Source organism: Scatophagus argus, chromosome 15 (assembly GCF_020382885.2).
Source record: "Scatophagus argus isolate fScaArg1 chromosome 15, fScaArg1.pri, whole genome shotgun sequence".
Classification (NCBI taxonomy): domain Eukaryota; kingdom Metazoa; phylum Chordata; class Actinopteri; family Scatophagidae; genus Scatophagus; species Scatophagus argus.
The window spans coordinates 6660779-6675380 of NC_058507.1; the positions used below are offsets into that span (position 1 = coordinate 6660779).

General features: G+C 42.7%; 1 protein-coding gene across 3 annotated transcripts in view; it reads right to left on the bottom strand.

The window, feature by feature from the left end:
• The window catches only part of fndc3ba (fibronectin type III domain containing 3Ba), a 92487-nt gene that overhangs the window by 62043 nt on the left and 15842 nt on the right, over positions 1-14602 (bottom strand). For 2 of the 3 annotated variants that reach the window (XM_046411961.1, XM_046411962.1), the window contains exons 2-3: positions 6710-6855; positions 3369-3444 (exon numbers count right to left, since the gene is read on the bottom strand). In XM_046411961.1, the coding sequence (XP_046267917.1) occupies positions 3369-3444; positions 6710-6826 (193 nt within the window). In that variant the 5' untranslated portion in view covers positions 6827-6855. The remainder of the gene's footprint in view (positions 1-3368; positions 3445-6709; positions 6856-14602) is intronic. The other variant, XM_046411963.1, reaches the window with a different exon arrangement.

The following is a 14602-nucleotide window of genomic DNA, read 5'->3' on the forward strand; positions in this document are numbered from 1 at the left end:
AAAAATCAAGTCAACCAACTGTTGTCTGCCCATGACCTCAGCCAAGGCCACAAAGTACACATATCCTAATGGATACCTAACTTTTAGCTGCTGTTATCCATGCCTCATGATGTCACATCCTCCATGGCAGGGCACAGTTTCCTGTCTGCCCACTCCCCCCCTCCCCCAGCCTCATCATCCCTCATAAAAGTCCAACAAAGAGCAAACAACACAGTAAACCAACACAGCCTTGTAAAACACACACACACACACACACACACAAATGTATTAACACACTGACATTCCATAGCAGGGTGCTCTAACACACCCTCTAGAGTCTTGTCCTTTGATGTGAGTGTGGGAAAGCTCAGGGGAATGGTCTTAGTGGGGGAGGGAGAGAGAAAGGGAGTGAGGGGGGAGAGAGGGGGAGGGGAAAGGAGGAGAAGAAGGCATGCATGAGAGCAACATGGTGAGACAGTGAGAGACGGACTGGGAGAGAGGGTGGAGGGGGGGTGGGGTCAGATGAAGCTGACCCCCAGAGAAACAAGAGGTCAGTCTGTTTAAACAGGGGATGGAGACATGTAGACACACACACACACACACACACACACACACACTGCATGCTAATCAACAGACCCATGCAGGGCAGAGGATTTTAGATTCAAATACACTCACTGACTGCAAAAAAATGTGTCACAGAGAAACACCCATCAAGTCATTGAAGCAAACAGACAAACTTAGAGAGAAAGCAGCTAATAAGATAAAGCACATCAGTGGAATAACAGACTGTGAAAAATAACTGAAAACCCTTCCATGTTTCAGAGCAAAGATAAATTATTTGAATATACACAGTGCAGCTCTAACAGATTTTTAATGTGCCCTGAAGCTATGAAATTTGTTGAGTGTAATAAAACTCTAAGTAAACTTTGAGTCCAAATAAAGGAGCATATTTCAGCCAGCAGTGTCTAATGAGCAGTACTTAAAATCAGCTCGACAAACACAATCATGCCTTTGCTGCTCCAAGCTTTCTTTTAGATAGAGGCAGACAAGTGAGGACCCGGAGGGAGAAGAAGGTAAGAGGTGGGAGGAAAAGCAGTCAAGAGGAGTAAAAGAGGGGGAGAGAGAGAAGTGAGCAGAGGAGAAGGAAGGCTTGAGGTTCACATGAAAGAATCTCTTTGGCTACTGTGCAGACGTCTCCAGGCTGGCTGTGCCTTGGCAGAGCATCTGTGTGCGTACGTGAATGCATGTCTGCATGCATGCACCGCAGTGCAGCAGCTAAACAGAGGTTACTTTATATAAAAGCCGGTTCCTGGTTGTGCCCTGAGCTGAGGTCTCTGTAATCTCGCTCTCCGTCACACACACTTGCACATAAGTACGACGGAGTGCAGACACGCACGTAGGCACACGAGTACACGTGCACGCGCAAAAACCCAGAGCTCGGAGCTCTCAGTAATCACACCGAGTCTCTTGTCTGAAGAGCAACTCGGTTCTCCTACGAAACACACTGCCACACTCCACCTCTCATTAAACCCAGTGACCTCCTACAGAGAGAGAGAGGGAGAGAGGGAGAGAGAGAGAGAGAGAGAGAGAGTTTGTGTGTGTGTGGCCCTCCACATTAATAATATGTGCTTTCAAACATGACCCCAAGCCCTCAGCCATCCGCCCAATTAACTATCGTTGACTGTAGTAAAAGGCACCAAAAAAAGCGCAAACAGTTGCACACTGTGCCTTCGATGCTAAATTTTACACGCAGGCACACAAATCCACAAGCAAACAGACGACCGCCAGACCCCAGCTATGTCAATATTACTAGTGTCTGGTATCCTGTTCATCTATTCCCTGTACGTAGCGAACCGTTCATCTGTCTTTTTATGCATCTTTCTGCAAGTCACTGATGCATATCTACAAATCTCTTTGTCAACGGTATCAGCACATCTTGGAAACAGCACACGATAGGTTGAACGGACGCAATCTGGCATCATCTGTGCCTCTAAGGTCTGCCTGGGTCGATCCCTCTGATTTCAGGAAAAAATTGAATTACACGGCGGGCAGAGAAAAGGAGGCGGCCAGTAATTAGTTATATTATAGAGTATGGGGTGGTGGTGGTGGTGGTGGTGGGGTTTATTTCCAAGGGGGAGTCACTGTCTGAGCCAAAACCACTCTCTCTCTCTCTCTCAAAGAAAACCTTCACACAGAGGGCAAGAAAAAAGAGTGAGAGAAGAAGCGAGAGACAGCCAGAGGGAGAGAGAAAGAAGAAGAAAACAAAGGAACCCTTTCAACAGCTTACCCTGCTGACATCATCAAAGTGAGACGCGAGTTGGGGAATTCCTGTGTTACTGCCACCACCTTCCATCCTTAAGAGCTCATAAGTGGCTTACATTTCCAGCCTTTTCATGTAATGATATCAGATGCAGCCAGAGAGTGAGGCCGACCACAGCTGCCCACTCTGCCGCTGACTACGCTTTCGTCTTGTGTTTATTAATTTGGAGATAACACGCTCAGACGCAAGCATTTGCCCCTCACTTGCGTTTCCTCACCCTTCATGCTGCATTGCTTTTTACACAGAGATCCCACAATGCTGCTGCGACGAAGACTCACTTAACACCGAACCAAACAACGCCAGCACAGCACGGCCCCAGTGTGTGATTTAATATAGCATGTCGGTGCTCTGGAAGCAAAAGAGGCGTCATGTGTGACAACAGCGCCTGTCCCATCCTGCCATCTCACCCTCATCAATTTGGCTCTATTACTACCACCACTGCCAGCTTAAAGGGGAACAACAAAGCCCCATAAAAGGTGCACATCATACCTGTGAGTACCTGCTGTGCAGAATGGCGAGACACTGCGTACCTGCCACGAACAGGCTGTGGAAAAGGGGCTAAGACTATAATTAAAGACTATTCTGGATTAATGTCAGGCAAACACTCCAACATTACAGCTAATACTTTTCAAAGCCATTATATTGTAATGTTTTTGAAAGGCAAACAGGGTTGTAGGAGACTTATGGATATGGCATGCGTTCAAGTGCTGTTTGTAACATTCAGGCTTTGATCCTAAACGTTGCCGAGTTACGAAGATGGACGTCATGTAAGTTTCTAGGATTAAAAGATTTTTTCCAATCTATACAAAAGCACCTGAATGCATCACTGTACTCATTTTCAAGAATCTATGCTTTTTACCCCTTATCACCACACAATAAAACTAGTATGACATCAAAAAAATAGAGTATAAAGTTCTTTTGAAAACATTAAACTGCATGTCCAACCCACAAGCACCATGCAAGCATGTGCAGCCAGCATATAATTAATGTGATGGGAAATACTCAGCCTCAAAGTGACACCAGGCCACACCTTAATATAATAATATAATAATGTATGATGGAAACTGACCCTGGATGCATTGCAGTGAGCCGTCCTCTGCCCGGATGGTGAATGTCTCCCCTGGGTTCACCTGCACCAGGATCACCTGTTCAAACACATACACACACACACACACACACACACACACACACACACACACACACACACACACACACACACACACACACACACACCAACACACACAGTTAGAAGAAATAAATCAGAATAAATGGAGGAAATGCTGTCACATGTAATGCCATAAACATGCATCCATCTTCAATTATCCCAAAAAAAGGACAGACTTTCTGCTGGGCAGCTAATGGGCTTGCAGAGGTGACATAACACACAATAACCTTCGGGTCTCAGAGCACAGCGGACAGAGAGTTCACACACACATGAATGAGGTGTTAGATAAGCTAATGGTGACAGAAATACTGCTGTCTCACACACCCTGACTCAAGGAAGAGCCTTTTTCTTTTCACCACCCTGACTGGAAAACCACTAAAACCAGTATACAAATACTGTTTAAGTGCATATACTACACAAACAGAGAGATGCATGTATCACAGTTAAACATACAGGCAGCACACACAAATGGAGCGAAATTACGCGAAATTGTTTAATTCCGGTTTCTGCTGAATATGCCGGAAAGGGAGTGTGCATGCACCTTACCGTCATATTCTCCGCATACAGATTGCTGAGGGTATACACATGGCTGTAGACATGAAACAGGTGACCCTCCATCACACACACATGTATTCACGCACAACATGCATGCACACACAAGCACAGTCCGGTCTATGCTCCACAGGTGTGCCGTCGTAAAACCTTCATATCGTGCTTTCCTTCTGTAGTGTCTGCATGCTCTCCCATCTCAGCGCTAACCTGCTCCTCTCCCTCAGACACACACACACACACACGCATACACACATACTTCCTGCTCTGTCTGCTGCAGCGGCTGCTGTTGCTATGGGAACCCCAGCATAGTACAGTGCGACCCATGTTTCCTGAGGTTTGAGAAAACCCCTACATCAGAACATGTGGGTGGGTTCATGTGTGGAGGGAGTGCATGTACGCCATGCACTCAGTGTTAATCTACACAAGCCAGAGTTTCTAATCATTCAGTCAGCTAATGGTTTGATGTATACTCAAAATGTTAAATATTTAGTTAGAATAAAAACATGCTGCGACCGTACATCTGCAAAAACTGCATTACCACCAGCTCGTTTTGGTAACAAATGGTTAAAACAGAAAACATTACCTTAAATATGACAAACAATAAAAACTGCACATACCTGCTTAAGAATGTCTCTATTTATGTATATAGACGAATGTTTTGCCAAGTCACATAAAGAACAAAAACTTTGCACAGGTCAGCATTCCCTAAACACTCTGGCTAGCTAAAGTCGTCATGACGCCACAGTTTTAGGCTTTGATAAAGTCTAAAACTTGACCCTTGATACCTGTTTCAATACCACTGCAAAAAGAAATTTCTTCTTTTAGCAACACTGGGAACAACCGTAGCTAACCACAGCATCTTACACATCTATTTTTCTATCGATCAGTTTTAATTAGTTGAGAGCAATTAGGGACCGTGTCCACATGCTGTCTTTTTCTTGGAGGAAAAGCACTGGCATGGCACCAAGGAGTGCTGGAATGAAGGTGAGAAAAAAAACACAACACATTTCTATGTTTTAATTAACATTCGCTAATTAGCTAAATTAACGCTGTTAACAGAGGGCTGACAACACCGGAGAGCAAGCTTACAATTGGTAGAGTGATAAAGGCACGACCCTCTCCAGCAACATTTAGCCTTTCTTGGTTACTATGGTGACGGGTCACACTCCATGAAAAAGAGCAACAAGTGCGAATCCCAGTTCCTTTCTGAAAAGTTCTGATATTTTTTCAACTCCAAGCGCTCGGGTGCAGCACGTTGCCAAATGCTGCCACAAACATTCTCTCCTCATTGGGAAAAACTGAACAAAGATGCTGGTGCTCCCACAGTTTATAGAGAGCCAAACTGAAACTGGAACACCCAGTTCCAGAAGTAAAAACTCTGAATTCCAAATTAGTCATTTAGGGTTTTCTTTTTTTTCTTTTGGGTTTTGATTTAATTAAACACTGAAAGTTTATACTAAGTTACGTTCATATATGAATAGCAAACCCCAGGTACATATTTCCCTTTTTCAGAAAGGAAAATGAAAGAAAAACTGAGCGGGAAATTCCATTGTGTTACAGCTAGCTTCAATGTGATGGTGGCACTTTTGCTTTTCATAAGACTTTCTCAATAATACATATCAAATATTTTAAATAATGCAGACTGACAAACTGTTGTGCTCTAGCAGTCTGAGGTCTTTGCACCAAACAAACACAGAGACACAGACAAACACACACATAAACAGGTGTAGACAGGTAAAACACAGATAGACAGACAAGAAAGCAGTCAGACAAACACAAACAAACATACACAAGTATGGACTCAGACAGACACTTGTGTGCCCACACAGGCACTGAAAGGTTAAAATACACACAAACATGGACACACGCACACAGAGTCAAATCTATATAACTACCGGTCTAGATCCCTGATTCCACACCGGGAACTCAGTTTAAACTGCAGGGTGTTACAATAAAAAGAGCTCCCTAACTGCTGTGTGTTACAGCCAAAACCCTCCATAACTGTTATGTGTTGCAGCCAAATCCCTCCCACCGTGCTTCCTCTGGGCTATGAGGGAACAGGCAGGGGATGAGACATAAACATCAGCATCATATCTCGTCTACCAAAAGCACACGGTGTAAAAGCTTATCTGCAACAACAGGGCTAGACCCAGGCTGATTTAAGGCGATGCTTTTAGTTAAGTTCGTCGCTTCCTTTCGTTGATGCAGATATCGGGTGGGGCTTTGTACTTTGAAGGTGATCCAATTGGCTCTGCCGCTCCTGATAAGATCAGTCAGTCTCAGAGAAGCAGTTCAGGCTTTCTCCAAAGCAATTTAAGCTAAGGCCTGGGATTCATCAATGGAGCCAGTCAGCCAGTTAAACCGTATTCACACAAAAAAGGTCTCTATGACTGAATGATGTAAGCGCATGTGCGTGTATGCATCTGTGTTTCTTGTTCCTGTTCTATGACAAATGCTTTGTAACAGCTGTTCATTACCTGTGGCAACAACCCGCGAGCCATGTGATGAAGTGGCAACAAAGAGAAGCGCCTGCATGACTTGTTTGATGTGTATGGTTGCATGCATCTGGTTGGTGTGTGTGTGTGTGTGTGTGTGTGTGTGTGTATGGCAACACAGGAATGTTGAAAGAAGCATTTGCAAGGATAACTGAAGACAAACGACAGACGTGTGCGTGTGCATCTGCGAGTGTTTACCTGCTGTGCTGCGTCACCGTTAACCATGTGAGGCATGAGAGGGACCTCCCCGTTCAGGAGGGGGGGCGGAGCCAAGTCCAGTGGAATCTGGTCTGTCATCATCATTGTGACGTACATTCATGGAGAAATTCACTGAACAGCCCTACCTGGGAAAATACAGACAGACAGAGAAAGAAAGAGAATGAGGAACACAGGAAGTCAGCAGTGTTCAGTTAGACACACACACACAGCGACAAAGCGATATTTAATTTCGTCATCACATGAGGTACACAGAAATGTTTGAGACGCAGATTAGGTGGTTTTCCTGTGCTGGTTTTAAACATTCAGAAAGGATTCCAGACCCCAATAAAACTAGACATCAATGAACAAAAAAGGGAAGAGTGACTTTGTTGGGAATCTTTACTGTCTACTATTATTGGCCATACTACAGAAGTGAAGGTATAAAACTGAGAGGGAACAACATGTTCAAACCTTAAGCCAAAACCTAACTTTTCTTAGGAATAAACTTGATTCTGAGAAATGAGCATACTTGCTTTTTCTCTAAATACTACTGTAAATATGAAACTGGGGTCAGTTAGCTTAGCTTAGCATGCAGACTGGAAGCATGAGGAAACAACTAGCTTGACTCCGTTTACAGGTAACTAATCCTACCTATCAACACCTGTGAAGTTACGCCTGACAAGTTAGTTGTTTCCCCTTACTTCTAGCTTTTATGGTAGGCTAAGTTAAATGGCTGTAACTTCATTTAAGTTTTAATCTAACTGTAACTTTGGCAGACAAATGCAAGACTGGTATCAATCCTGCATGTAAGCTATTGCGTCAAACCTGCGTCAGGTTAGCCTTCCCGCGTGTTTCCATCTGTGTTAATTATGCAGTTTCCTCACTGACAAACAATTTTCCACTTCACGTGGGCATTATAACCTTTTCACATTGTCGAGGAGCTTTTATCAAATTAGTCTCTTTCAATCGGGATGACTACAGGCTTTCCATCCCAATTTCGATAAGCACTTGGATCAAAATTTCTACCAGACATTTCTAATAACAGGTGTTTGTGAAAGAAGACAGGTAGCCATACATATACTGGAATAACACACACTAGAACGAGATAAACAGAGAGAGGAAGCTAAAGGGTTTATTCTGACAAAAAAGTGCACACAAGCAGAACAAAGAGAAAGAGATGGAAAGATAAGAGTCAAGAAAGTTTAGAAAAGATAGAGTGCACTGGAGGACGGACAACAGACAAAGGAAGAGTCAGAGGACTTTGTGTCATTGTTCTGAACAGATTCACACTGGTGCTTTCCCAACATGGTGTCTTTTCCTCTTATACTGGCTTCGCACAGGCATATCAGCTTTGGTACACAACAACAAGTCACATCATGTCAATATAAAAGAAAAAAGATGAAAGAGGAAAACAGATGAGAGTGAGAGACTAATTCAAAGCACTTCATCGTCAACAATAGCCTTGTAAAATATAGGAGGGATTATAGCGAATATCCTGTTTTTGGAGGATTAACAAAAAAAAAAAAAAACTTGATGAATAAGGTCTTAGACTGGTAGGTGAATAGGGATAACCGCACCTGCTGCTGGCTTATTAAACACGGCAGATTAGTCTTCCATACGGACATGCAAAAACACGGCAAGAATCGGATCTTCTGAGGGCTTCTGGGGTCAGCTGTGTTGGCGCTCTTTGGAGAGTAACTCAAAGAGCTAAATGTGGAGACGGTTTCTTTGCTTGTATAATAATAGCAGTAAAACCAAAAAGCATAACTATGAAAAAATAAAAACAACAACGGAGGCCATTCATCTTAAGTGGAAAATAACATGTCTTCAGCTAATTGGCTATAGGGCACGAACGCGGTCGGCCGCGCACGTAGTCCTCATCAGTGTTTTAACCAAGCTGCTAACCCAAAATTTATCAGTCGAAGTGCATGCATTTTAACACACACACACACGCACACAAAATCGTGACACGCATCTCAGCCACTGAAGCTTTGACTGGCAGTGATACATGTCTCCTGGGAGCCAGTGTATACACACACACACACACACACACACACACACAAATGGTCATGCTCTGCAAAGGCTGATGGAGCTCTCACACAAACACATACATGTGCACACACATTTACAAACACACACACACACACAAATTCACTGCCAGAGGTAGATTACCGACTGACGTAGGTGTTACGACTCAACGCTGGTGAGTGAAATCACTGCTAAAGAGCTACTGACTAATGGCTATAAGCTGCTATAAGCACACACACACACACGCACAGAGTAAAAAAAGAAGTATATCACTAAGTAAGAAAAGAAATATAAATATATCACTGATATCCATCTCTATCCATGTACGCACACACACACACACGCACACACAGACACAGCATTCCACTGAGCAGCTGTGTGTCACCGTGTGCCTTTTCTTTCAACTGGTCATCCTCTAGCACTGACAAGGTCTTTGAAAGGGTTAGTGGCTCACACAGCTGTGGCTCATACTGTCACAACATCAACACACACACACACACACACACACACACACACACACACAATCCTCTGTGTCTTTTTTGCCTTTCTGACTCCATCTCTTCATTTAATTCTTGATTTTCATTCTTCTTCTAGTCTTAAACGCTCTCTCTTTCTCCATCTGAGCCCCGTTCCCAGCTCGGCCTGGCCATCCTGCCTTGAAAACACACACACACACGCACATACACACACACACACACACACAGAGTCGCGTCCAGGACACATCACAGACAGATGGTAACACCACTCTCAGCTCTGCCAGGAAAAAGAGAAGAGCGAGACAGAGAAGCAAGGAGGGAGGAGAAGAGAGAGAATAAGTAAATGAAGGATTGGCTTATATGATAAATAGAGAGTGAATGAAGACAAGGACAGTCCTGACTTTCTGAAGAAATTCATTAGATTTTTGTAAACTGTAAACAACCAAAAAATAAAAGGAAATGAGATAAAAGCTGTCATGTCACTGCACCTGAAAGCAAAACTGTTTACTCCTCGACTACTACTGTGTACAAAAAAAAGTTAGTTAGACTTAATGGTAAATTCACAACATATTACTAATTATGACTTACAGTGCTCACAGCATTGAAATATTTCATTCAAAAAAGTCAACACCGCTATCTTTCACAATCAGTGCCCCATTCCTCTGGACGATCCACAAACCTCGCTGTCAATAGTTTACACTCGAGCTCCCCATGACCGAAAAATCACAGACAGTTTTGGCTACGTCTTTTTTATGTGTGTTTCGCTTTGAAGAAACAGTTCAACTTTGCAGGAAACACTCTGGTTCACTTTCTTGCTCATCTTTGCATGAGAATATCAATGAAATTACTAGCTTAGATTCGCATAAACACAGAAAACATGTAGCCTGGCTCTGTGCAAGCATAACAAAACCTCCAAAGCTCACTAATTGCAGTTTTATGGGGGGTAGTGTGAGCTCTTTCTAGGCTTCTTGCTAAGGTAACCCTCGACTGGCTCTAGCCTCATATTTACTGGACAAATATGAGTCATGTCAATAAACATATTTCCCAAAATGTCAGACTATTCCTTTAAAGCAGCTGCAGAGCAGCCCAGCAGATAAACACAAATGTATTGTGCACGGCTTAATGATGTCTTGTTATACAGTTCTGTCGCATTCTCTAATTTTAAGCACTTAACCTTTCACTGCAATTTGGAGCAACTGGTGGGTGAAATTGCACAGTGCAGAATCAGCTTTACAAAAGAAAAAAAATGATTATGCATTTGTCTATAGACATCTGATTTTGGAACATTTAGCTTTTGCAAGGCTTAGTCTTTGTGCAAGATAAATGTTGGGAAAATGAGATGCACTTTTTGTTTTGCAGCTGTTCTCTGTGCTGTGCTCTGCATGTTTCCTACAGGATCTAATGCACATATATGGGAGATTTAATGCATCAATGAATGAATAATGATCTTTGTTTTCCAGCGGAATTATTACCAGATGGATGCTGCTGTTGATAGCTTCATACAACACCATGCACACACACACATACACGCATACACACACACACACAGACACACACACACTGGTTTCCGTTCCCCTGTGGAATGTGGGAGGAATAAGGTGTCGATTCCCAGCAGGGATAAAATGTTAAATTGAAAAATTCCATGTTGAATCCAGAAAACAATCACCCACTTGTCCGAGTGTATGAATGTGTGTGTGTGCTTGTGTGTGCATGAATGTGTGTGTGTGTTTGTGGAAGAGCGCGTGTGCATGTACACATGTCTGTGTCATTAGACAGAAAGCCCTGTGTAAGCATGGAAACTGCCTCTCTGACATAAAAGCTGCATAGAGTAAAACACACACTGAGATGTAATGTTCCTGCACACACGCACACACACACACACACACACAGAAGTCCCAGATATTCAGGGGCAGCTCTGACCTCATAACACGGCAGTCATTACTCACATAGCCATTCATCATTCACACACGCACACCCAATGACTCCAGTTTGTCCATCCTGATGGAGTACACTGGATACTCACAAAACCGCCTAACAGACTGTCTGACTTGCTTCCAGTTGACTGCTTCACACCTCCCTGCCACAGAAATACAAACACACACACACACACACACACACACACACAGGCAGGTATTCCTTGCACCAATTAAATTTAGTCCTGAAAACTATTGCTGAACAATTAATCAAAATATTATCGAAATTGCAAGGTGGCCAAGTGAAATATTCAAGTGGGAGTTGCATTTATTTGTTAGGTAAAATGTGTTAACATGTAACATTACAAGAGCACTACAGGGTTGTCGTAGCTTACAAACCATGCTTCAGGTGCAGGGGAAAGGCTTAACTGGTACAGACCCCAGCAAAGTTAACATCAGCATCATTTTTTTGACTGAAATAGCAAAAATTACCCCCTTCCCCTCTTTTTTTTGCATATATTCAGCCACATTTTAAACTACTTCTAATTTTTTTTCATATCTATTGAAGTCACATTAACTGCACAACACTCATGAAATTCAAATGATGCTGCGAGTTCTTACCAGCTTCTCTTTTTCTGCAAATGAATGAATTATCCATAAAAGCTAAAAGTCGGGCCAAGACTGTGTGGAACTGATCACATGTCCGCTTCCTCTTCTGCCTCAAACCACACAGATTTAGCCGATGACGTAAAGAAAATAAAACAGAGTGACAGCTTGCAGCTTCTTTCAGTGCTGCACAAGGAGCCACAGCTTATATGGGGCTAACAGTCGCGTACGAGCTGACTGCCGCTTCTCACTTCTTTCAGCTGGGGAGAATGAAGTCGTGAGTAGTCGGCTGTGTCATGGTATTCGTCACGCAGTGCAGTGCTGAATCAGTGCATCAGCATGTCTGACTGTTTTGTATATTTCCTCTGCTGCTGGTGACGGCAGTGAGAGGATTTGTCTGCTCTAAGTAGTAAAAAGAAAAGTTCATGTTTGTGAAATGTTAAAATGAACTCAATCTGAGCTCAAATATGTAGAGAAGGCTTTGCTAATTCAAAATCTATGTTCTTCACTCTGTCATATAATAATACCTAATAATACCTTGACAAATCACTGAATGATTTTTTTCCGTTAAAGTTCTATTTCTGTGAACAAAGCGGCCATGAAGCTTATTCTAACTCCTCTTGGCCTTCTGCACACTCAGACATGAACAGGAATCACAACAAGCTTTTGTTTGACATCTTTTCACCAGTTTTCAACACATCAGCTCCGATCATCAGGCTAACAAACTTGTCGATAACTTTGGCTTTTGTTCCTGAGTAATTCACAGTACACACGTGGACGAGACAAGCATTGCAAACTTTTATTCTTACACTGCAATTCTCATGATTTATTCTAACATTTGCTAATGATTTAGCACTTGGTCAATCCTTTCAGAGGAGGATGATACATGACTGACAAGTCTTTAAAGGTGAATGTGTCACAGAAGAAGATAAGCATTGATTTCAGATGTAGTCCCGCTGTCCCTTCAAAGCAGCATTACCAAGGGACACGCAGTGGGGATGATGGAAATCTGTAAAAGTCCAGAAACTCACAAAATGCAAGCTGAACTTTGAGAGCCACACAGCCCTAATCTCCAAGAAGACTCAGTCACAGCTATTTTTCATCAGAGGAACGTGTCCATGTTCCAGATAGGCCACATAATGATTTTCTGTCAATGCTATGTGCTATAGGCTGCCTGAGGCCTTTCTTCTGGCTGGTAAACATGGTATGAAAATAACACTCTGACACCAAATGTGGGGTATTTGTTTGCAAATTGTTTGTATTAAGTGCTCATCTGTTTCAACTGTCCAATGTTGCTTCAGTATTTGGATCAACAGTAGACTAATATGCTGTCGCAGAACTATGCATGTGTTGATATCAAACATACACAAACTCGCTGATAGGCAGAACGACTACAGAACATGGTATGTCAGACAATTACAACTCAAATAAAACAAACATGGCTAAACATGGTTCTCTCTCTCTCTGGTTCCAAGTACACCAGAAAGAACCGCCATGGCCTGTGCTGGATCACATTTCAGTGTAGAAACCATAACCAGCTACACACTATGCTAATATCCATTAAGAGGCAGAAAGACAGACTCTTACTCTAAACCCTTTGAATCCAGCACACCAATTTTTCCAGGAACTCTTTCAAGAACTTGAAGCTGGTTCCGATTTTGGTTCCTACCACAAAAAAACTGCCCTGCAACCAGGCTACTAGTTTTCACTGGGCTGCAAAATACTGGGGTGGAGTCTGGACCACTGAGCTCTCTCTGCTTTGCAAGAGTCTTACGGGGCCATATTTTTAAATACCAGCAACCATATGATTAGAAAACGGAGAAGTGAGAAAGTATCAAAAAAAAACAACAAAAAACTGAAGGTGCTGACCCAAACCATCTCATGCCTTCTGTCACTTCCTCCTTTTTGCCCAGTATTCACAGCTACTGAGACACAACCGGAAAGCAAACACAAATATGCATGACTAATTACTGTAAATCCCCAGAATTTGTTCATCTGGTTTCTGGAGTTTTTCCTGGTGGCAAAGAAGTTAAATAGAAAGAATAAAAGAATACACAGAAAAGAGAATTAGACAGAAAAAGAGAGAAAACTAGAACACAACACATTAACATTCACACTAACAGTTCAACTATAAAAAGTGTGGCAGTTTTAACCAGTGTTGGCTGAGCATGTCAGGTTGACTCTGGTTTGCTTTGTGCAACTCGGGCTGAAAGCAGGTCAGCAGCTTTCAACCTTTCAATCAGGGGTGGAAATATTTTTCGAAACTTGAGCTAACAAAATAGAGAAACAAGAGAGAGCAAGAGAAACTGCAACTGTTGGGGGGCAGCCGTGGCCTAGAAGTTGGAGAAGTGGCTTGTGATTGGAAGGTTGCTGGTTCGATTCCCCCACCGGCAAGAAAGAATTGAGTGTGGTGGAGTGATAATGTCCCCACCCCCCATTAGCCGACTGATGTGCCCTTGAGCAAGGCACTTAACCCCCAATATATATGGGTCCACTGCTCCTGTGTGTTTCACTGCATGTTGCGTGTGTGTGTTTCAATCAGTGATGGGTTAAATGCAGAGAAGTAATTTCCCAGCTTGGGATTAATGAAGTAACTTAAATTAAAAAATTGAATTAGATTAAAGAGAGCAACTGAAACAGATTTGGAAATCATGTCATGTTATTCTCTGTAAATCTGTGGTTTAAACGTCATCAGAGTGGACCTACCCTGTGACAAACGATGATTAACTGCGGTGTCACATGAATACGTCAAACTAAGAACACACACACTCAACAGACACTCATCAAACATATATTTTCTATATTAAAAGACTATATGTGAGCTCTGATTTGTAATGTGCATGTAAATGTAGTGACACAGAAGGAGAGAG